This window comes from Spermophilus citellus (assembly GCF_964194105.1).
Source record: "Spermophilus citellus genome assembly, chromosome: 9".
Taxonomy (NCBI): Eukaryota; Metazoa; Chordata; class Mammalia; order Rodentia; family Sciuridae; genus Spermophilus; species Spermophilus citellus.
The window spans coordinates 88,506,394-88,529,787 of NC_138191.1; the positions used below are offsets into that span (position 1 = coordinate 88,506,394).

At 31.7% G+C, this 23,394-nt stretch overlaps 1 protein-coding gene across 8 annotated transcripts in view; it reads left to right on the forward strand.

Annotated features, from left to right (window-relative positions):
• Positions 1–23,394, forward strand: part of DOCK7 (dedicator of cytokinesis 7) — a 200,145-nt gene that overhangs the window by 33,626 nt on the left and 143,125 nt on the right. For all 8 annotated transcript variants that reach the window (XM_081308903.1, XM_081308899.1, XM_081308896.1 and 5 more), the window contains exons 9-14: positions 112–261; positions 9,012–9,092; positions 9,777–9,942; positions 14,290–14,432; positions 18,224–18,317; positions 19,346–19,508. In XM_081308903.1, coding sequence (XP_081165029.1) covers positions 112–261; positions 9,012–9,092; positions 9,777–9,942; positions 14,290–14,432; positions 18,224–18,317; positions 19,346–19,508 — 797 coding nt within the window. The remainder of the gene's footprint in view (positions 1–111; positions 262–9,011; positions 9,093–9,776; positions 9,943–14,289; positions 14,433–18,223; positions 18,318–19,345; positions 19,509–23,394) is intronic.

Below are 23,394 nucleotides of genomic sequence, written 5' to 3' on the forward strand. Positions count from 1 at the left end.
TAAAGTCCTGATTAATGTCTGGAATATTTTAAAACTCAGTATGTATGATTATTGTGAGTTTTTAAAAAAACATACAGATTTAAAATTTTAATATGTGAATATATTTTTTAGATTTCAGAAAACTTTTATTTTGACCTTAATTCTGAGCAGATGAAAGGATTGTTACGTCCGCATGTACCACCTGCTGCCATCACCACTCTGGCACGATCAGCTATTTTTTCTATAACTTATCCCTCCCAAGATGTTTTTCTTGTAATAAAGGTAAGAATAATGTTAAATATATTTGTTTATTATATAATGTTTGTATACTTTTCTTTTTATCAATACTGCTAACTCTTTAAGGGCAGAGATTTGACTTTTACTTATTAGTTATTTTCCCTTTTGATAGTCTGTAACACAATGTGGATATACACTATAGGTGCTATCTTTCTTTTCTTTTTTTTTTTTGATACCAAACATTGAACCCCACTGAGTCACATCCCAGTTGTTTTTAAAATTTTAGTTAGAGACAGGGTCTTGCTGAGTTGCTTAGGGCCTCTCTAATTTGCTGAGACTGGCTTTGAACTAGTGATCCTCTTGCCTCAGTCTGCTGAGCCGCTGGAATTACAGGCATGGGCCACTGTGCTTGGTTTATCTAGATTTTCTTGAATGGAGACCTCTATTAGGGTTCTCTGACAAATGGAACTGGATACATTTTAAGGAATTGTCTAATACCATCATGGGGGTTGATAAGATTGTGATTAATATGGCAGGTGGGCAAACTGAAAATTCAGGTAAAAGTTGAGTTGATTTTCAACTCAAAATGCATCAAAGATCTAGGAAATAGGCCAGAAACTATGCAATTTCTAGAAAAAAACAAAACAAAACTAGGGCCAACACTACAGCATATAGGCACAGGCATTATCTTTCTCAGTAGGACTCCTTAAACCTCAGGAAATAATGTCAAGAATTTATAAATGGGATGCTGTCAAATTAAAAAGCTTCTGTGTAGCAAAGGAAACAATTAGGAATATGAAGAGAGAAACTATAGAATGGGAGAAAATCTTAGCTAACTACTCTTCTGACAGAGGATTGATATCCAGAATATATAAAAAACTCAAAAATTTTATACCAAAAAATCAAATAATCCAATAAATATATGAAGAAATGTTTAACATCATTAGCAATTAAGGAAATGCAAATCAAAACTACACTGAGATTTCATCTTTTGCAAATCAGAATGACAGTCATCAAGAATCCAAACAATAGCTGGATGCAGTGGCTCACGCCTATAATCTCAGCAACTCTGGAGGCTGAGGCAGGAGGATCATGGGTTTGAAGCCAGCCTCAGGAATTTAGCAAGACTGTAAGTGACCTAGTGAGACCCTGTCTCAAAATAAAAAATAAAATAAAAGGACTGGGAATGGGACTCAGTGATTAAGTGCTCCTGGGTTCAGTCCCTGGTACCTCCCCTCCACGCCCCCCCCAAAAAAAATAAATCCAAATACTAATAAATGTTGGAGAGGATGTGAAGATAAAGAAACATTTCTACACTATTGGTGGGATTGTAAATTAGTATAGTCACTATGGGAATCAATGTGGAGGTTACTTAAAAGATTAGTGATGGAACCACCTTATGACCCAGCTATGCCACTCCTTGGTATTTATCCTAAAGAATTAAAGTCATTAGGGAGGAAAAGGGGAACTACTGGGGACTGAATTAGACAAAATTATATTCTATACCCTTATAATTATGTCAAAATGAATCCTAATATATATAATTAAAAAGAATCAACAAAAAGGGGAAAAAAGAATTAAAGTCATCAAATTATAGTGATACCCACGCATACCCATGTATTTAAAAAAAATTTTTTTTTCCAGTTGTAGTTGGACACAATACCTTTGTTTAATGTATTTATTTTTATATGGTGCCTAGAATCAAACCCAGTGCCTCACACATGCTAGCGAGCACTGTATTGCTAAGCCACAACCCATCCCTCATACCCATGTTTATAGCATCACAATTCACAATAGCCAAACTATGGAACCAGCCTAGGTGTCCATCAGTGGATACATGCATAAAGAAAATGTGGTGTGTATATACACAATGGAGTTTTATTCAGCCATAAAGAAGAATGAAATTATGTCATTTTCAGGAAAATGGTTGCAACTTGAGACCATTCTGTTAAGTGAAATAAGCCAAACTCAGAAGGTCAGGGGTTGTAGGGAGGAAAAAAGGAAAGGAAAAGTGTGTGTGTGTGTGTGTGTGTGTGTGTGTGTGTGTGTGTCGGGGGTGGGCTCAATTCTAGTGAAAATCAACGGGAGATTAGAAGAGGAAAGGGATCAGTGGGTGAGGTGGGTGAAGAGTGTTGGAGACATATTGGCTAAATTATGTTGTTATATTGTGTGCATGTATGAATACATAGTAACAAATGCTATCATTATGTACAACTATAATGCACCAATTAAAACTGTGAAAAGAGAGGCAAAATGGAGTAGATTTGATTTTATAGTCTTGAGTCCAAAGTCCACAGGAAAGCATACTGGAAACTCAGGCAGGGTTTCCAGTTTTAAAGAGAATTTCTTATTTGGGAAAACTCTCTTTGCTTGCAAGCCCTTCAACCGCTTAGATGAGACCATCCACACAATAAACTGCTTTACTTTCAGTCTCCTGCTTTAAATGTTAATCAACTTCTTAAAAAAAGTCTTCATAGCAACATTTAGATTGTGTTTGACCAAACAACTGAGCGTCATACCTTAGCCAAATTGGCACATAAAATTAACCATCACAAGAGCCATACTATAGTTTTGTCAGTTTCTAAATCATATTAATATTGAAAGCTAAATCATGTCAAGGAGCATTATGATTTGAGTGTCAGCTGATTAAGAAAAAGAGTTACAAATTCTGAAGTTACTAAGCTACTTAGCTTTGTGTAACTTAAAGAATAATTTACTTTAACTTGACCTTGACTTGAGAGTAGCCTAAAATATATTCCTTAATCACTTTATCTTTATTTATATAAAATTATCATAAAAAGGTAATGAATTTTATAATAAGGTTATGAAATGGATTTTCATGAAATGAATTCTTTTTACCCACAGGAATAATGTCCTAATTTGTGGGTATATTCCTATGAATTCAGGTTAAAATAAATTGTAGTTAAATGAACAGTACTGCAAGTAAAGATTTATATTATATAAAAAATATATATAGTTATTTTACATGCTAAAAGTTAGCTGGTAATATAGAGATAGATAGTGGTTGAAATATTGGTTGCTGGAAAATGAGATTAGTGACAAGATTTGTTGTCATAGGAATGAATGGGTTACATAGGAATAAGAATAAAAAAAATTGTATGTAAATGTGCAATATAAGGAAATAAGGACTTAAATCATTGCACATTCATGTGATGTAATACTATGTCCATTAAAAACCACAATTTTGAAGAACTTTTAATGTTACAGAAATGTATAATGAAATAATATTAATGAAAAATCAGTATGGTACAAATGTAGAGTATAATCTTGTGTCTAAAGATTTTTCTCTAATTGCAGGAAAAAAAACACCAAGTGAAATTATTATTTAAATTTTAAAGGAAATGTATTTAGGAGACTTTCTTTTTCATTTATGACTCATCAGGGTGTTTTTTGTTTCTTGAGAGAAATATTACCCAGGCATTTGTATTGGATGGTTACTGCTGTATAAGAACAAAGAGTGCTCCAGTGGGTACCACAATAAACATTTGTACAGTTCACAGATCTGAGTTGTCTGCTGGTCAGCTAGGCTGTACTCTTTCCAGGTGGAACGAATTAAAAAGAATTAAAGTCATCACACTATAGTGATACCCATGCATCAATGTCTGTAGATTGGCTGAGAGTTTGATGATTTGGCTGGTGGTGTTTTTTGGATGTTTTCTTTTCCCGCAAGATATTCTGGCCAGACTCAGTTGCATAAGTACTTTTCAAGTCTTTGGTTACATGGGGCCAGCTGACATTCCATTGACCAAAAGCAGGTCACATAACAACATGAGCTTGAGGAATTGGAATATATACTTGGTCTCATTATAAGGAGAAACTGCAGTGTCATATAGCAAAAGGAAGGAAAAAAGGGTGAAGAATTGGGACTATTAGTGGAGTTTGTTTCTGTCTAGGATATTGAGGTTTGGGTCAGCCAGAATTATTGGCCCCTTGCTTATTTTTATGTTCCTTCTTTAGTACAGTTATTTTCTGACAAATATGTGAAGGGGTTACACCACTATGTTTTTTTTTTTTTATGTACACTTTCCATTTTGGTGAACAAAAAAATATAAAACATATTGAAAGAAAACCACAAATAGACAAACAAAAACTTGGATTACAGTAAGGAAATTTTCATAATGTTCACTTAAAATTATTTAACTAATTAATTATTTAAATAACTAATTAATTAATTATTTGAAGACATAATTATAGAAGTTATAAATATATAACTTAATTAATTATCTCCAAATGAATACACTTTGTGACCAGCCAGCCAGGTTTAGAAATAAAACATTGGCAGAATCTCAGGAACCTTCCTGTGACCTATTGTATTTATTGCTTCCTCCTTTTTCCAAAGCTTGAGGACTGTTATTAATGGGACCAAAATGTGATTAGTCCATGTTGTTGTACGCAACAGTTTTAAAATTAATTTTTATTGCTTTGTAATATTTTATGGTCTATATATATCACAATGTATCCATTTTATTGGTGATGGTCATTTTGGATCATTTAAGTTTTTGTCTTCTATTGGTGAGTCTGTGAATATTTTCAGTCTATGAAAATAGATAGTTTTACTAATTTCTAATTAGTGTATTCCTAGGAGTGGAAGGGCTGAGTCTTAGGACGTTTGTATATCAGCTTTGGTAGATGCTGCCAAACAAGTTTCCAAAGTCTCTTTGATAATTATGTTCCTACCAACAATGAATATGAGTTTAAGTTATTTAACTTGATATTTATCAATTTTAATTGAAATACAAAAAGTACATTGAGCCCTGAATAGTATACATATTTGAGGTAAATAGTATGATGATTCTTTTTTTTTTTTTTTAAAGAGAGAGTGAGAGAGGAGAGAGAGAGAATTTTTAATATTTATTTTTTAGTTCTCGGCGGACACAACATCTTTGTTGGTATGTGGTGCTGAGGATCGAACCCGGGCCGCACGCATGCCAGGCGAGCGCGCTACCGCTTGAGCCACATCCCCAGCCCTAGTATGATGATTCTTATACATGTATTCATCAGTATAATTGCTGTTGAGCCTAAGTTATGTACCGTCATCATCCTGGAGGGTTCTCTTGTTTCTTTCTAGTGAGTAGCCCATACTTCCACCAGATAACTTGTACTTTGACTTCTTTCCCTGTCATTTAGCTTTTCCTTTTATTCTACATGATTTTTGGTACAAATATGTTGCATTTATATTGGGAATATTGTTATGTTACTTGAACATCATGTATTTATATCTTCAGTTTTATTAGAAAACAGCTAGTTTCCTAGCATGGTTTGTTCAAAGTATAGTCCCATCAGCAGTGTTTCAGAATTTTAGTTGCTCCAATTCCTTCTTAATACATGCTGTAATCAGACTGTGCTATTGTATTTACAAGTTTTTATTTTTTTTAACCTGAAAAATTTTATTGGGGGAAAGGGAGACATTTCAGAGCAATATGGTAAGTAGTAACTATTATATTAGCCACTTGTGAGTTGTAATTTTTAAATTGGGATTTTGCATTTTGATATATTAACTGGAAATAAATTCATGACTGACTGCTTTTAAAAACATTTTTAATTGTGGAAAATTACACATAACATAAAATTTATCATGTTAACAATTTTTTAGTGTGTGGGTCAGTATTAACTGTTTTCACATTGTTGTGAAACCATCTCTAGAAGTTTTTTGTTGTGCAAAAGTGAAACTCTATACTCACTAAATGACTCCCTGTTAGATGCTCTTCCCCAGCCCCATGCCAACCTCATTTTACTTTCTGTTTTTATGAATTTGACTACTCTAGCTACCTCTTATAAGTGGAATCATGCAGTATTTGTCTTTTTTGTGACTGGCTTATTTCTCTTAACATGATGTTTTCAAGGTTCCTGTAGGTTGTAATGTATGTTAGGATTTCCTTCCTTTTTGAATAATTTTTCATTGTAAATGTATATGAAAAAAAATATATATATATTGCATTCTAATCCATTCTCCACTTTGATAGACACTTTGCTTCTTCTGTATGGCTATAGTAACTAACGCCTTTATGAATATTGATATATAATTATCTGTTTGAAGCCTTTCAATTCTTTTGAATCTGTACCTGGAAATAAAATTACTATATAAATTCTATTTTTAATTTTTTGAGGAAACTCCATACTCTTTTTCATAGTGACTTTACCATTTTACATTCCTGCTAATAGTGCATAAGTGTTTCACTTTCTTCTCATCCTCACTCACACTTATTTTCTGTTGTTAGCTACCATCCTGATGGATGTGAGATGATAATTTCATTGTGATTTGCATCTCTCTAATGTGTGATGTTGAGCATATTTCCATATGTTTGTTGACCATTTGTGTAAATTCTTTGGAAAAATATCTATTCAAGTCCTTTGCCTGTAGGTTAATCAAGTTTTTGTTGTTGAATTGTAGGAGTTTTTTTATATATATATTGTTGAAATTAACTTCATGTCAGATGTACGCTATGCAGATATTTTCTCTCATTTTGTACATTACCTTTTCATTCTGTTTATTTTGTCCTTTGATATAGTAAATGTAAGTTTCAGTGTTGTCCAATTTATCTACCTACTTATATTGTTTGTGCTTTTTGTGTCATATTTTAAGAAATCATTTGCAAGTCCAGGGTTATGAAGTTTCCCCCTATGTTTTATTATAGGGACTTTATGGCTTAAAGTCCTTTTTGTCCTACCAGGGATTGAACCCAGAGTTCAATCCAGTCATTTTTTAAGGGCTGAGCCATATCCCCAGCCTTTTTTAAGTTTTTATTTTAAGACAGGGTCTTGGTAAGTTGCTGAGGCTGGCTTTGAAGTTGCAGTTCTCCTTCCTTAACCTTCCAAGCCACTGGGATTATAGATGTGTGCCATCATGCCTGGCATGGTTTTAAGTCTGATTTAAGTCTTTGATCCATTTGACTTAATTTTTTGTTATTGCTTTTTACTACTTGATAGAAACTCCTTAAGTAGAAGAGAATTTGTTTTATCTATATAGGTGTAAGTGAAAGGGTGGGGTTGTTAAGTACCCAGTACGTTATTGAGAAAATATATTGTACAAATATATCAACTCATTTTCTACTATGAAAAACAGGTTTCCTTCAAAATGCCCATAACTGTGTCAGGGTAACTTCCACACTGTTTCTTTTATGAGACCATATAGTATCTGGCAACTGACAAAACTTACTGAATTCATTACACTTTATTTTCTGTTACACTAAGTTTTCAAAAGCACATTCACTCCCCATTCATATAGAGTGTGACATGTATATATCCATTTTATTGAGGTATTTTTCTCTAACTTGCCTTATATGACAAAGTCATTGCGGATTTTCTTTTTTTGTTGTTAGTTTTATATTGGTACATAATAACAGTGGGATTCATTGTAATGTATTTGTACATGCACATAGCATAATTTGGCATTTTGACTTAATTTTGGTGTAAGGTAATCATGGTGTAAGGTAAGGGTTGTTTTATTCTTTGCATTTGGATATCCAGCTTTCCACAATATTTGTTGAAAAAAATTATCTTTTTTTCTGTTGAGTGGTCTTGGCACTGTTATCTAAAATCATTTGACCATATATATGAAGTTTATATCTGAACTTTATTTTATTTCATTGTCTATATGTATGTCTAGTACCATACTGTTTTGATTACTCTAGTTTTGCAATAAATTTTCACATCTGGAAATGTGAGACCTTCAAGTTTTTTTTTTTTTTCAATTTTTCACCTGAGGGTGGGTTTTTTTTTTTTATGATTTGGATCCTTTTGAGATTCTTTCTGAATATCAAGATGGGTTTTTTTATTTCTGCAAAAAAACTCATTGGAATTTTGATAGAGATTTAATTAATAATAGATTACTTTGGGTATTATTGGCATCCTAATGTTATTAAGTCTTTCAGTGTATGGACATGGGATATCTTTCCATTTATTTGTGTCTACTTTCATTTAACTATGTAAATTTTTTACTTTCTTTTTTACGTTTACTCCTAAATATTTTTTTCTAAATTTTTAATGTTGTTATAAATGTAATTGTTTTCTTAATTTTCTTTTGCAATTCCTCATTGTTAATGTGTCATTTTGGTAACCTGCAATTTGTTGAATTTACTTATTAGTTTTGATAGTTTTTTGTGTGTGTGTGTGTGGGAGGTGTAATCTGTGAGAGTTTGATACATAAAAGATCATGTCAGGGCTGGTGCTGTGGCTTAGCGGTAGCATACTTGCCTGGCATGTGTGAGGCACTTGGTTTGATTCTTGGCACTGCATATAAATAAATAAATACAATAAAGGTCCATCTACAACTGAAAATATATTTAAAAAAAAGATCATGTCGTCTGCAAAGATCATTTTAATTTTTACTTTCCAGTTCAGATACCTTTTATTCATTTTCTTAACTAATTGCTCTGGCTTTGACTTTCAGCATTACGTTGAGTAGAACAGGCAAGCCATGGACATATTTGTTTCGTTCTTGGGTTTAGAAGAAAAGCTTTCAGTCTTTCACCATTGGTTACAATGTTAGTTGTGAGTTTTTCATATCCTGCCTTTATTATGTTGAGGTTCTTTCCTTGTATTCCTAGTTTGTTGAATGTTTCTATCGGGAAAGGATGTTAACTTTTATCCACTTTTCTGTATCTGCTTTTTTATCTGCTTTTTCTGTATTAATTGAAATGATCATATATATTTTCTGCCTTCATTTTGTTAATGCATGGATTTTTTTTTTGTATATTGAACCATCCTTGCATTTTTTAGACTGACTTTTTTTTTTTTTTAAAGCTTAGTTAATCTTTACATTTTCCCTTTTACAGCTAGAAAAAGTCCTACAGCAAGGAGACATTGGAGAGTGTGCAGAACCATATATGATTTTCAAAGAAGCAGATGCCACCAAGGTAGAATGACATTTCCCCCTCACATTATTACTGTTGTAATTTGGGACAGTAAATACAAAGTATATTAAAGAATTTCACTATTATGTCATTTTTGTTGTTGTTGTTATCCTACTTCCTTTTTTCCTTTTTTGGGGATCACAGTGACTGGGAATTTAATCCAGGGGTGCTTACCCACTGAGTTATATTCCCAGCCCTTTTTCTTTACTTTTAAAAATTTTGAGACAGGGCCTCGCTAAGTTGCTAAAGGTGGTTTCAAACTTGCCGTTTCTTGCCTCATCCTTTCAAGTTGCTGGGATTTCAGGTGTGTGCCACTACTCCCAGTTCTTCCTTTTTATTTCCCTTTATTTCTCTTTCCATCTCTTTCCAGCCCTAATTTCTAAGGTAAGATACTGTCTATCCTATATCGTATATGAAAAGTGTATGTTAGGGAGGTTTTCAGTCAGACCATTGGTTAGCTCTTACAGGCCATCTTAATATTTGTTTCAGGGGATATCTTTGTAGAATGAATTGAGATTGTTGAGTGGTTAAGATAATGCGTTGTTACTTGATCTCTGAAAAGTATAAATTGCCTTTTCTTATCTTTGTTGAAAATTTAAAACTCTTAACCTACCCCTTTATATAGTATTAAATAACATCTAATTGATTTCTTTCAAGCTTAATAATGTTTGAAGTTCTTTTTTGCAGAATAAGGAAAAATTGGAGAAGCTGAAAAGTCAGGCTGATCAGTTTTGCCAAAGACTTGGGAAATATCGCATGCCTTTTGCTTGGACTGCCATCCATTTGATGAATATTGTTAGCAGTGCTGGGAGTTTAGAAAGAGATTCTACAGAAGTAGAAATCAGTACTGGAGGTAAGCATGTTTTATATAAAATATTTCTAAATGTATTATTATTTTTTCTTATATAGTCTTATTTATATACTGCACACTGTGGCATAGAAATAATTTTTTTCTTCTTTTTCATTTAACACTTTTATTGAAGTATAATTTGAATATCATACAATTCACCTATTTAAAGAGTGTAATACAATGGTTCTTGTTATATTCATAGTGTTCTGCAACCATCACCACAATATAATTTTGAAACACTTTTGTACCCATTAGTAGGTACTCCTCATTCTCCTCTAATTCCCAAACCCAGCTCTAAATAACCACTAATACACTTTCTGTCTTTATGGATTTTCCTATGCCAGGCATTTCATACACAAGCAGTTTTACAATATGAGTTCTTTTGTGGCTAGCTTCTTTTACTTAGAATGTTTTCATAAGGTTCATCCCATTTGTAGCAGGTATCACTGCCTTTTTTTATTGCCATGATAATTCATTGTATTAATGTACTATATTTGGTTTATCTGTTTATCATTTGATAGCCATATGGATTGTTTCCACTTTTTGATTATTTTGAATAAATGCTGTAATGACCATTCATATACAAGCTTTTGTGTGGACATATATTTTTATTTCTCTTAAATATATAGCTAGTCGTATGATAATTCTGTTTAACCTTTTGGGGATTTACCATATTATTTTCCAATGTGACTGTACTTTCAAACATCTTGCTAGCAATTTATGAAAGTTCCAATTTTTCCAAAATCTTTGCCAGTACTTAGTTATCTGTTCTTTGATTGTAACCAACCAGCCTAGCTCAGGTGAAGTGTTATCTCATCATGGTTTAGATTTGCCTTTCCCTGATAACTAATGATACTAAGCATCATTTTGTGTGTATTGGCTTTTTGTGTGTCTTCTTTGAAGAATATAGATTATTATCCTTTGTCCATTTTTTAATGGCTTTGTTGTCTTTTTGTTATTTAATTGATGCCTTATTTTTAAATGTGATTTTTATCTTCTTGTCTTTGAGTTGTTAGAGTTCTTTACATGTACTGGATACAAATCCCATATCTAATGTATGATTTGAAAATATTTTCTCTTATTTTGGATTCTCTTTTCTTGGTGGTATTGTTTCCAGTATAGAAGTTTTGAATTTTGGTGAAGTCCAATTTTTCTATTTATTTTTGTCACTGTGATTTTGGTGTTGTATCTAAGAAACTGACACCTAACCCAAGATTAAGACAATTTACTGTTAGGTTTTATTATAATACTTTTGTAGTTTTAGCTCTTACATTTAGGGTTATGATCAGTTTTAAGCTAAAATTTATATACAACACAAGATCAGGGTCTAACTTTATTATTTTTTTATTTGTCCATACACTATTAAAATAACCCATTGAATAGTCTTAGCATGCTTGTCAAAAATCTATTGATTATAGATTGTAGGTTTATTTCTGGGCTCTCAATTCCATTCCACTGATCTAGATGTCTAACCTTATTCCAATACTATACTGTATTACTTTAGCTTTTAGCAAATTATGAAATTGAGAAAACTGGGCCTCTAACTTTGTTAGCTTTTCTCAAGATTATTTTGGCTATTTTGGATTCCTTGTATTTTTATATGAAATTTTGGATTAGTTGTCAATTTCTGTAAAAAGACTGCTAGAATTTTGATAGGGCTTGCATTGAATCTATAGATCAATTTATAAATTATTGTCATCTTAATGATATTAAGTCTTTGACTCCAAAAACATGGGATATTTTCCCCCATTTATTTAAATCTGTTAGTTTTTTTTTTAGCAATGTTGTGTAGTTTTCAGTATATCTTTTGCCCTTATTACATTTATACCCAAATATTTTATTGCATTTTGATACTATTTTAAATGGAATTATCATCTTGATTTAGATTTCAGAATGACCATTTTTAGTGTATAAAAACATACTTGACTTTTGCACACTGATCTTATACTGCGAAACATTTTTTAAATTTGTTAATTCTAATTGTTATTGTTTGTTTTCTCTAGATTCCTTGGGATTTTCTATATATAAAATTAAGTCATTTGAAAATAAAAATAGGTTTACTTTTCTAATCTGTATGCATTTAAAAAATTTTCTTTTCTAATTGTCTAAACTAGAATCTCCAAACAATGATAAGTAGAAGTGGCAAGAGTGGATATCCTTGTTTCACTCCTGATCTTAGGATGTATTCATTCTGTCTTTTACCATCAAGCACTATGTTTGCTATAGGATTTTCTCTCCTCTCTCTCTCTCTCTCTCTCTCTCTCTCTCTCTCTCTCTCTCTGTCCCCCTCTCCCCCTCCCTCTCCCTCTCCCTCTCCCTCTTCTTTCTCCTCTCCCTCCTTTGGTGATGGGGATTGAGCCCAGGATAAGCATATGCTTTATCACTTAGCTAAATCCCAGACTGTAGTAGGATTTTGGCAGATGTGCTTTAGTCGGTTGAGGAAGTTCCCTTTTATTCCTAATTTTTTTTTAGTGCTTTTATCATGAAAGATGATTGAATTTTCTCTAATGTTTTTTTCTGCCTCTTGAAATGATTTTTATGTTTTGCCCTATTGCATCGATTGATTATTTTTTGGATGTTAAATTAACTTTAAATTCCTGGGAAAGTCCTATTTGGTCATGGCATATAATCTTTTCCATGTGTTTGCTAGTTATTGTTTTCAGGTATTTTGCATCTTTATTCATATGGTTTACTTTGTAGATGTGTAGTTTTTCTTTCTTGTGATACCTCTGTCTGGTTTTGGTGTCAGGGTAATACTAGCCTGATAGAATGGGGTATGAAGTGTTCCTTCTGTGTTTTGGAAGACTTCTTGGATGATTGTTATTAGTTCTTTCAAAGATTGGAAGAATTCCAGTAAAGCTTTCTTGACCTGGTCTTTTATTGTGGTAAGTTCTTCTATACTAATTAAATTAGACCTCTTCACTTGTTTTAGTTTTCTCTTTTGTCTTGAGTCAGATTTATTAGTACCTTGTATCTTTCTGGAAATTTGTACATTTCATGTAAGTTTGAATATTATCTAAGTATTGGCCTATACTTGTTTATAATATTGATATATATATTTCTTTTAACCTGTAGATTCAGTAGTAATACTGCTCTTTAATTTATGACATCAGTATAGTAAGCTTTTCCATTTTTCTTCATTAATTTAGCTTAAGATTTGTGAATGTTTTCTTTTTGAAGAAATAATTTTTAGTTTTATTGATTTTTCTCTGTTGTTTTCTCTAGTTTCTATTTCATCAGTTTCTACTCCAATATTGTCTTTTCTGTATCCAGCTCTCTTTGGTCTTAGTTTCTCTTTGCTAGTTTCTTGAAGTATGAGATTATGTTACTGCTTTGAAATGTTTCTTTTTAATATAGGCATTTTTTAGCTATACATTTTCCTCTGAGCACTGCTTTCAGTATTCCACTTGTTTCATTTTTATTTTCATACATCTTACTTTATAATTTCCTGTGTATAATCCCTTCTTTTCCCATTGGTTATTCCCAAGTGCTATTTCACTTCCAATTGTGAATTCCTCACATTTTCTTACTATTGATTTATAATTTAATTCCACTGTTTTTAAAAATATTTTTTTTTAGTTGCAGATGGACATAATATCTATATTTTCTTTCTTTATTTTTATGTTGTGCTGAGGATTGAACTTAAGAGCCTCACATATGCTAGGCAAGTGCTCTCTTACTGAGCTATAACCCCAGCTCCAAACTCCACTGTTTTTGGAGGACATATTTTTCATGATTTTGATTCTTTTGGATTTATTGTATCTTATCTTATGTCTTATTATATGGACTGTCTTGGAGAATGTTTTATAAGTGCTTAAAGAATGTGTAATTCTCTCTTGCTTAGTAAAGTCTAAAATAAATGTCTATTTGGTCTAGTTTGTTTATAGTTTTGTTCGTATATTCTGTTTCATCATTGATCTTCAATTTGGTTGTTCTTTTTGTTTTAAATAGTAGAATTATCTTATATACACGGGATCTTTTGCACCACAAGGAAGAAGAATTACCTTGTAAAGTTTTTATCTTTCAGTTATTTTTCAAATTCAAATGCTAAGACTGTATTACCATTATAGGTGACTAAAATTTCCATTTTGGCAAATATGTCATATAAATGAGTAGCTAGCTCCTCCATAGCTGCTTTTTGTAGTATATCTTTGATCATACACATAGCTCCTTGTGTGTTATAGTCTTTTAAAAAGAGAGCCAAAAGATTCAAGAGATTTCTTCCGAATCTCTCTAATATGCTACAATTTTCAATTTTAGTGTATTAGTGGATTCTTCCCTAGGTTTGAAAGCTGCTTTAAATTTAAAATTTTATGAAAATGATTGTCTTATTTTATTTCCCCTTGGTAGAACGAAAAGGGTCCTGGTCCGAAAGGAGGAATTCTAGTATTGTTGGCAGACGATCACTTGAAAGGACAACGAGTGGAGATGATTCTTGCAACTTGACCAGCTTTCGACCTGCTACTCTTACAGTGACCAATTTTTTTAAGCAGGTATTGTTCTGTCATGTAGGAGTTCTGGGAAGATGTTTGTATATAAATTTCTTTTAGTTTTAGTTCAGGAAAGTAATAATTGTACCATACATGTACATTCTGTGATTCTTAGAATCATGTGTGATTCTAAGAACTTTTTAAATTTTTTTAAAAATACATGACAGCAGTGGAATGCATTACAATCCTTATTACACATAAAAGCACAATTTTTTAGTATTAGAACTTTTATTTATTTATTTATTTTTAATGGTGGTAGTGTGGATTTAACCCAGGGCCTTGAACATGTTAGGCAAGTGCCCTACCTCTGAGCCATATTCCCAGCCTAACTTTAAAGAAAGAATAAAAATTTAAAAAATAATAAGAGTAAAAGCTATAAGACTAAGAAACAATTTATATTCTATTGTTTTATTATTATAGTTATATAAAATTGACTTTAACATTATTAATGCATCAAAATTAATCTTTCATACCTATATCTTATTTCTCATTTGTAATGTATAACTTATCTTAAGCATTGATGATTTATGAATTTCCTTAGAGTGAATGTGTACTTTTCTTTGTCTTCCCCACCCCAATTTTTCTGACCTAGACTACCATAATCTACAGTATGTGGAATAAAACATTTAGGCCTGTATAGTTCATTTCTGTGCTAAATTGTAGTCAGTGTTTTAAGAGATGGATTTATATATCCAAGAATGTTTTTTTCTTTAAGGACATTTTCTTTGAAAGCTGTTCCTTCCACTTCAAATCAAATCAGTATTTTTTACAAGCCAATTATGACCCATTAGTGGTATTGTAAACCAGTTTAGAAGTTAATACCCAGCAGAAAAAATAATAGTGTGTTGTACTTCCTGTGGTTAAATATTGCTTAGGGAGCCATTTTGTGTATATGAGTATATTGGGTTTTGATGTTAAATGGATTTTTATATTGCAATCAAGATCAACAAATTTTGAAACTTTTTTCCTAAGTGAGAAGATGAATAGATTCATCTATTAATAGAGAGGAAACTTAGATTGAAGGAAAATGCTAAGAATTATCTCAGACTTCTTCATTTTGAGGTATTATTTTAAGGAATTCTCTAATTATAATTTGAGAGGACAAGGTCAGAATGTGCATTGAATTGACAGCAATCTACTTGAAGCTCCCTTCTCTGAAACAGGTCAGTGGTATTCATAGGTGACTCCTGTGAGACATTCTAATGGATAAAAAGCAGATGATAAAGTGGTAAGGGTCTTTTTATTATGGACAGTCATAAAAGAAAGCATCCAGAGAAGGCTATAACTGAGTGTTACCTGAATGAAGTGATAGGACAAATACAGGTGGAAACCAGGGCAGTAGATTAATCTGAAACAATAACACAATCTTGGAGATATGATGCTTTTTTCTGTTTCTATTTCAGCTGCTGTGTCACTTCTGCTACTGTTTACATAGCTTTCTTTTTATTTCATCAACCTTCTATATCCTTGAACTGGTGCAGTAAACCAAAATCAATAAGCTGTCTACCCCTCTCCTGTTTAGCCAACAGTTATATTTGGAGCATTCATCATGTAACAGACACTATTTTTAAAAATTAAATTTGATTTATTTTAAAATTTGTATATAAAAACAAAAATTATACATATTAATGGGGATAATATGGTATTTCATTATATGTATACAGTGTAATATCTGTAAATGAGGTTAAAAGATTTCTCTCCTCAAACATTTATCTTCTTTATTGTGAAAACTTACAGTATATACTTCTTTTTAAAATTTGATGTTCATTATTGTTATCTATAATCACCCCACTGAGCAATACTGGTAACTGGAAATTAACACTAAGTACTTCTGAAAACTTAAATGATTACTAGAAGTGTAGAGAAATAGAAAGGAAAGCATTTGCAATTTGTTTTCTGAAATTCTGTACTAAATTTATTTAGCCATGAGCATGTGCTATTTATAAGTATTTTTAAATAGCTAGAAAATTATACATTACACAAATGCAAATTAAGTAAAAAGCAGAGATACAGTTTTAGCAAAGTAGAATTCAAGACACAAATTTCCCTTAAATGAGACACAGAAAGCAGTTTTTCCCCTATTTTATGAGAGATTACTATCTACAGTTGGGATGATTTAGTTATCAAGAGTGTTTATATATAAAATGTTTCAAGCCAAAAATTATTAGAAGTATATTAAGACTTTAAAACAAAGTCAAACTCACACATTTGTTTTAGAGACATTATTCTATACATTGACAGCTTCATGAGTTATTTGTAGTCTCAGGAGTACACAACAGTAAACAAGCAATGATGAGGGGGCAAGTGTCAGCTAGACTACTCCAGCAAACTAGTGTTTGAAGGTTGGCTGGTATCAGCTGATCTAGCCTGGCTTCTGCTGGTTATACTGAAATGACTCAGCTTTGTTCCATGGCTCTGAATGTCTGCTCTTATCTTCTAGCAGGTTAGCTTGGTCAGGTTCTCATAGCAGTGCCAGAAATTCAAGAGAGAGAGAGGGCAAGCTAAATTGTGCAAATGCTTTCTAGTTTCTTTTGCACATATTTACTTACTGGCCAAAGGAAGGCATATGGCCAAATCTAGAGGAGGGAATTATGCCACAACCAGCTAAAGGCACAGAAATAGGACATAAATGGTAGAGGCCAGTAATATAATTTTATAGGTTAAGTAAATGGAAGTAATTTAGAGATAATCTGAATGTATTATGAATAAGGACTATTTAACCATCTATTTTAATTCTGTAGTCAAAAGGAGAGGATTTATTCTTTCAGTAACTATTTTTTAGTAAATGAACCTTTATCTTAGGTAACTGAAAAAACTTTATATATAGTCAAATTCTCCAACCATAACCCAAATAAGAGTAAAAACTGTTTAAAGGTACCAACAAAAAAATCTATAACCACTTAGAAATTAAAAATCATTTCCCAAATAATGAGATAAAAGAAGATCTATTATGTTCCCAGTTAGAATATAATAATGAACAAATGGAAAATGTCTCTAGGGAAGCTCACAGTTACAAAGTAGTCTTACATAAAATACAGGACAATATACAAATAAGCATGTATACAAATAAGAAAATGAAATGTCAAAAGTAGGTGGTTTGGATTAAATACTGACTCTTAGTAAAGGAAAAAATCAACCTCGAACTATTTTAATTATAAGAAAAAAAAGAAAATATTAACATTAAATTGAAAATTTCATATTATTTAGATTTTTGCCCACTTTTTGTCTCGGATTGAGATCATTTTGGAAGATTTTTTTTTTCTCATAGTCTTAGTATCAGGATAGTTATGCTTTTCCTTAACAGCAGTTTTATTGTTGTTTTTCTTTTATAAAAAAGTTTAACCAATCTGTAGATTTTGCACTTGAGAAATTAGGTAATATAAAGTTGAAAAGACAAATATGAACTCAAGTATAACAAATTTATAAGACTTGTAGATTTTTGCATTTTACATTACATTGCTTATTGATTCTGTTTTATATCTATATTCCTTTTTTTCTTTTCACCTACCTCTAACTTGTATTTGTTTTCTATATTTTATAGTGTTCTCTAGTACTTTATAGGTGTAGATAATGGACTATAAGTAAATAAGAAAGATAATGCTATCATAAATCTCAGTAAAATTTGAAAGACCAACAGAAAAGAGAATGAGTTGAGACATTTATACTTATTAATTGAATTTTTCATTCTGACAGCATTATAGAAGAATTTCATGCTAATTAGCAAGCAGTATAAATGTATTTCTGTCTACTATATTTGTTTTACCATGTACTTCTATCTCTATCATTTAAATCAGGAAGGAGACCGTTTAAGTGATGAAGATCTGTATAAATTCCTTGCTGATATGAGAAGGCCATCTTCTGTCTTACGGCGACTGAGACCTATTACAGGTATTTTCAAATATTTGAGTATGTTTGGTTACGACTGTTGTCATCACTAATATATTAGTTACAGTTATGCATTCCTTATTTTCACTTATTTGGCCCATACATATTTCTATGCTCAATAATTGTCAATATTCTTCACCTTATCAACTATAATATGTTCTAATGATTTATATGTAGGATTTAGCACCTTTGATAATTTGAGTTCTAAAATGAAAATGATGAGTAATATTCTGGCTTAAAATTATTTTCTAGAGGGAAAAATGTACACATGGAATGCTAAATATTCAGAACAAACCATTCCAGAGTAAAGCTGTTTTGAAATCTACTAAGCCAAAATAAATCATTTAGCCTTGAACCTGTTGCTTATCACTGTATGTTTTTTTTAATTCTTATTGATTTCTTCCATTCATTATTCAGAAAACATTTGTTAAGTTATATGCATGTATGCATGTATTAATAATTTCCAAGTTCGAGACTCAATAAAATAAAATGATTTAAAGTCTGAGATGATAGTAATTTGGCTTCTGTAGTATTCTTCCCAGACTTTCTGCAAAATAGGATCTCAATTCTTCCCAAATCATTTTTATCATTATGATAGTCAGCTTTCTATAACTGTGACAGATTATTTGAGAAAAATGAACTTAAAAAGGAGAAAAGATTTATTTTGGCTTTTAGTTTCAGAGGTTTTGGTCTATGGTTGATTGGCTTTGTTGCTTTTGGACCTGTTGTGAGGCAGTGCATTATGGAGGGAAACATGTGGTAGAGCAAATCTGCTTACTTCATGGCAACTATAAAGCAAAACCAGAGAAAGTGGCTGGGTCTCAGTATCTTCTTCAGGGTCCCACCCACAGTGACCTAACTTCTTTCACTAAGCGCCACCTCCTAAAGGTTCCACCAATCCCAATAATACCACATGTTGGCCATCAACCCTTTAACACAAGAGCCTTTGGGGGACAGTTCAGATCTAAAATATGCCAGTCATTGAATTTTTATTTATTATGATTACATTGTTCTTACATTTTTATATGTAGCTCAGCTGAAGATAGACATTTCTCCTGCACCCGAAAATCCTCATTATTGCCTAACCCCAGAGCTGCTTCAAGTGAAGCTTTATCCCGACAGTAGAGTCAGACCTACCAGAGAAATTTTGGAGTTTCCTGCAAGGGATGTCTATGTTCCAAACACTACTTACAGGTAAGAGATTTTTGGAGACTGCTGAGATAAGGTATTATATATTCTAAAGTATTATATTGTATATACTAAAGTAAAGCTAGAAAGAAACTTTTATAGCTTTGTTACTTATTCCATCTCTCACTGCGATGGAATTTTTTAATATAATGGTTAATAGCTGTTGTGTATTAAGTTGTTACTGTGTACCAGGTAAATTACCTTACATGAATTATCTTATTTAATCCTCATACTTTGTGTATGAGGATTAAATAAGATAATTCATTTTAGAGGTAAATAAACCAAGGGATAGAGGGTTTAAAAATATTGGTGAGCACCATACTTTAGTACAGTGGTGGCTGGCATTTGATACCTGGGCTGTTAGGTTAAAACATTTGAACTCCTAACTCATATATTTTCTCAAATGTTTATTATTAGCAGAATCTAATATTATACATGAATCAAATTTACATACTTACATTATTTTCTAACAATTAGTCAAAAATATGGGTTAGGTGTATTCTACCTAGAGAATACTAGGCACAAAAGTTGTTGGATATAACTTCTTGGGCAGAATGCTACACAATGTGAGGAGTGTCATTTCCTGATGAATGATGCTCTTTTTGTTTGTGAATTCTGAGATCATAACTCTGTTATTGAGATGTCCAACAGGGCAGCTCAGATATGATATTCTGAAACAGAACTTTGAGTTTTCATGCTAGACTTCCCCATCCTAATATATTTTACTACCAGTTACCAAATTCCTGAAGAAAAAAATTTTGAAATCACAGTTTCTCTCTTTTCCTTACCCCAGCATTTATTCAGCCAAGTTATTATAGGCTTTACTTTCAAAATATATCCTGAATCCAATACTTCTTATCACTTCCACCTTTTAAAAATTTTAGTCTAAGGCACCAGTAGAACAGCACTATCAGGTAGAAATACAATGGGAACCACATTTGTAATTTAAGATTTTATAGTTGCTACATTAAAAAAAGAATCAAGTGAAATTAATTTTAATTATGTTGTTTAACTTAGTGTATAAAAAATATTATTGCTTTCACTTCAACATGTAATAAATGTAAAAAGTTGGTATTTTACTTTTCTCTCCTAGTAAAATTTTTGAAATCCAGTGTATATTTTATTTTATTTTTTTATATATTTTATTTTTAAAGCACACTTCAGTTCAAATGATCCACATTTCAAATGTTTAGTAGCCACTTGGGACTGGAAGCTACCATATTGAATAGCTATTTTTTTTCTATCCCCAACTCAGTCACTTCTCAGTATTACAGCTGAAGAGATCTTTAAAGGTTATAAGTTTATTCATTTCTCTGTCTGAAACTGTCAAGTGACTTCCATTAAAAGCAAACAGGGTTTTTTAAAAAAATAATAGTCTATAAGACTTCTTGATCTGGCTCCTTTCTCTAATTTCACTCTGCTTTACTCTCTTCATTTTACCTCAGTGGCCTTTCTGTTCATCCTTGAACAAACAATTCCATTCTGCCTAAGGTTTTTCCATTTGCTTTTGCTCTGCCATTTTTGTTTTCTTCATATTTTCACATGACTTGTTTCCTTATCAGTCATGCATTTGCTTATATGTCACTTTCTAGAAAGGCTTTTCCTTATCATCCCAACTAAAAAGATCCAGTGTTTTCCTCCTCTGGCTCTTTACCCTATTTATATTTTCATTATCTGGGGTTATAACATATAATTAAATGATCTTTTTTTTTTTGTTTTGTTTTTCTCACTTGAGAAAAGGGCAGGGTCTGTTTTGTCTCATTTACCACAATATTTCCAGAGTCTAGCATAGTTTTCTACCTCATAGAAAATATACAATAAATGTTTATTCTATCAATTAAGAAATATTAGAAACTGTAGAGTGGTAGAAGAATGTGGTTTAAAAATTATACAGATGTAACTGTTTACTATTTGGATGACAACGTTATGGGTCAGCTAGCACCCCTCCAGGGTAGTTTCTTGCTCAGGAGGTGATGAGCCAGCTGAGAAAAAGAAAGTCTGAAATATTTAGTAAAGAAATAAGAGCCAGAGCCAGAAATTAGGTTCAAAAAAGGGGAGCTACTGATAGGTCCTCCAGTCTACATAGGAGCTGGAACAACTAGAAAAATGGTTCCTGTTCTTCATGTAAGGGAGACTACATCAAAGGCAGGGATAAGGTTTCAGCAAGAGGATTCTTGATTCTTGGTGTGGCAGGGGACTTGCAGCAAACATGTTGACTGGCATCTTGGCAAGCCACCCATCTCTGGTCCTGTGTGGAACCTGTGGTAGAGCTATATAGAAAGTCACATGTACTAGGCAGTCTCAAACCAGCAGGGATGCCGGCTGCTGCTGGGAGTTCCTGGATACCAGACTTTCCTACCAATGGTTTCTGTATTGACTGGGTTCACACACATTTCAAAGGTTGCTTCCAGCAACTTAGGGATAATTACTTTATTGGCCACTGTTTTCATATTAATAAAATGTGAGATAATAATACCTGTTTTCTTTTGGATGAGTGCAAAGCACAAAACTTTTTTTTAAATAATAATAATAAATAAATAAATAAATAAAATTTTTAAATAATAATAATAAATAATTTTTTTTTGATAATGTGAGTTAAATTCCTGGGGCTTGCAACCTAAACAAGAAGATACGATAAAGAAAAAAAAATTGTGTACATATGTGTATGTGTGTGTACTTATTTATGTAGCTATAAAACGAAGCAAAGTAGGGGTTCTGGTTGTGACTCAGTGGTAGAGCGCATGTGTGAAGCACTGGGTTTGGTCCTCAGCACCACATTAAAAAAATAAATAAATAAAAGTTATTGTTTCCATCTACAAAAAAAAAAGTTAAAAAAAAGAAGCAAAATAGAACAAACTATTTGACAAGTTGTGTACATGCCTATTTACAAGGACATGGAATTAGAATAATTTTATAATTAGAAGAATTATATAATCTCTTAGAGGAGATGAAAAGTAAACACACCAAAAGATTTTAATGGTTTTATAAATTATAAGTTACTATGGTTTTGTTTTGAGTTTATACAGAATGTATAAGTGTGTCTTAGTAGCTATTTAAGATAACTTGTTTATTTGGATTTGCTGTTGTTTTTTTTGATAAGTGCTTTCTCATTTGAAATAGTATTGGTAAGACTAGTTGGTAGTTTATAAACTAGAATTAGTTTCTATTCTTAGAGTAAACTTTTCTGGCAAAGGAATGAATCATAGCATATTAGTTGGGAATGATCTTGAGAGATTGTTGACTATATCTTGGGATATTTAGTTTGGACTGTCTAAATACTCTATTAATTCTAGAGTTAATACAATTCCACATTATTATTAAAAATATATTCTAGGCAAAAAACTTTTTAAAAAACAATTTATTATGTGTAAGTAAGAATTTTTCTTCTCTCATGAGTGAACAGTTTATTCCCAGAGAAGACAGAATTAGCTAAGCTCATCAGGAAGATTTGACATTCCTATTTAATATGTATTGAATATGAATACTGTTTTTTAGGTGAATTTATTTTTTCATTCTTTTTAGATATGTATGACAGTAGAGTGTATTTTGACATATACATACATGAAGTATAATTTATTCTATTTTAAATCACATTCTTGTGGTTGTACATGATGTGGTGATTCATTGTGGAGTTATGAATATTGCTTTAAGTGTTAATGTTTTTTGTCAAAATAAATTTGATTGAGATTGAGTTTTGTGTAACCTAATTCTGCTTATATACAGTTTATAAGGAACTCATGTAAAGTACTTATTAACAGACATTGATAAATTGCAAAATAGGATATCAAAGTTATTAAATTTCTTATTTAAAGAAATTATCATAGTGCTATGTTAGTAATATGTTATTAGGGAGAGCTGTTGAAACAAGAAAGATGTATTATTTTGTTTAAAA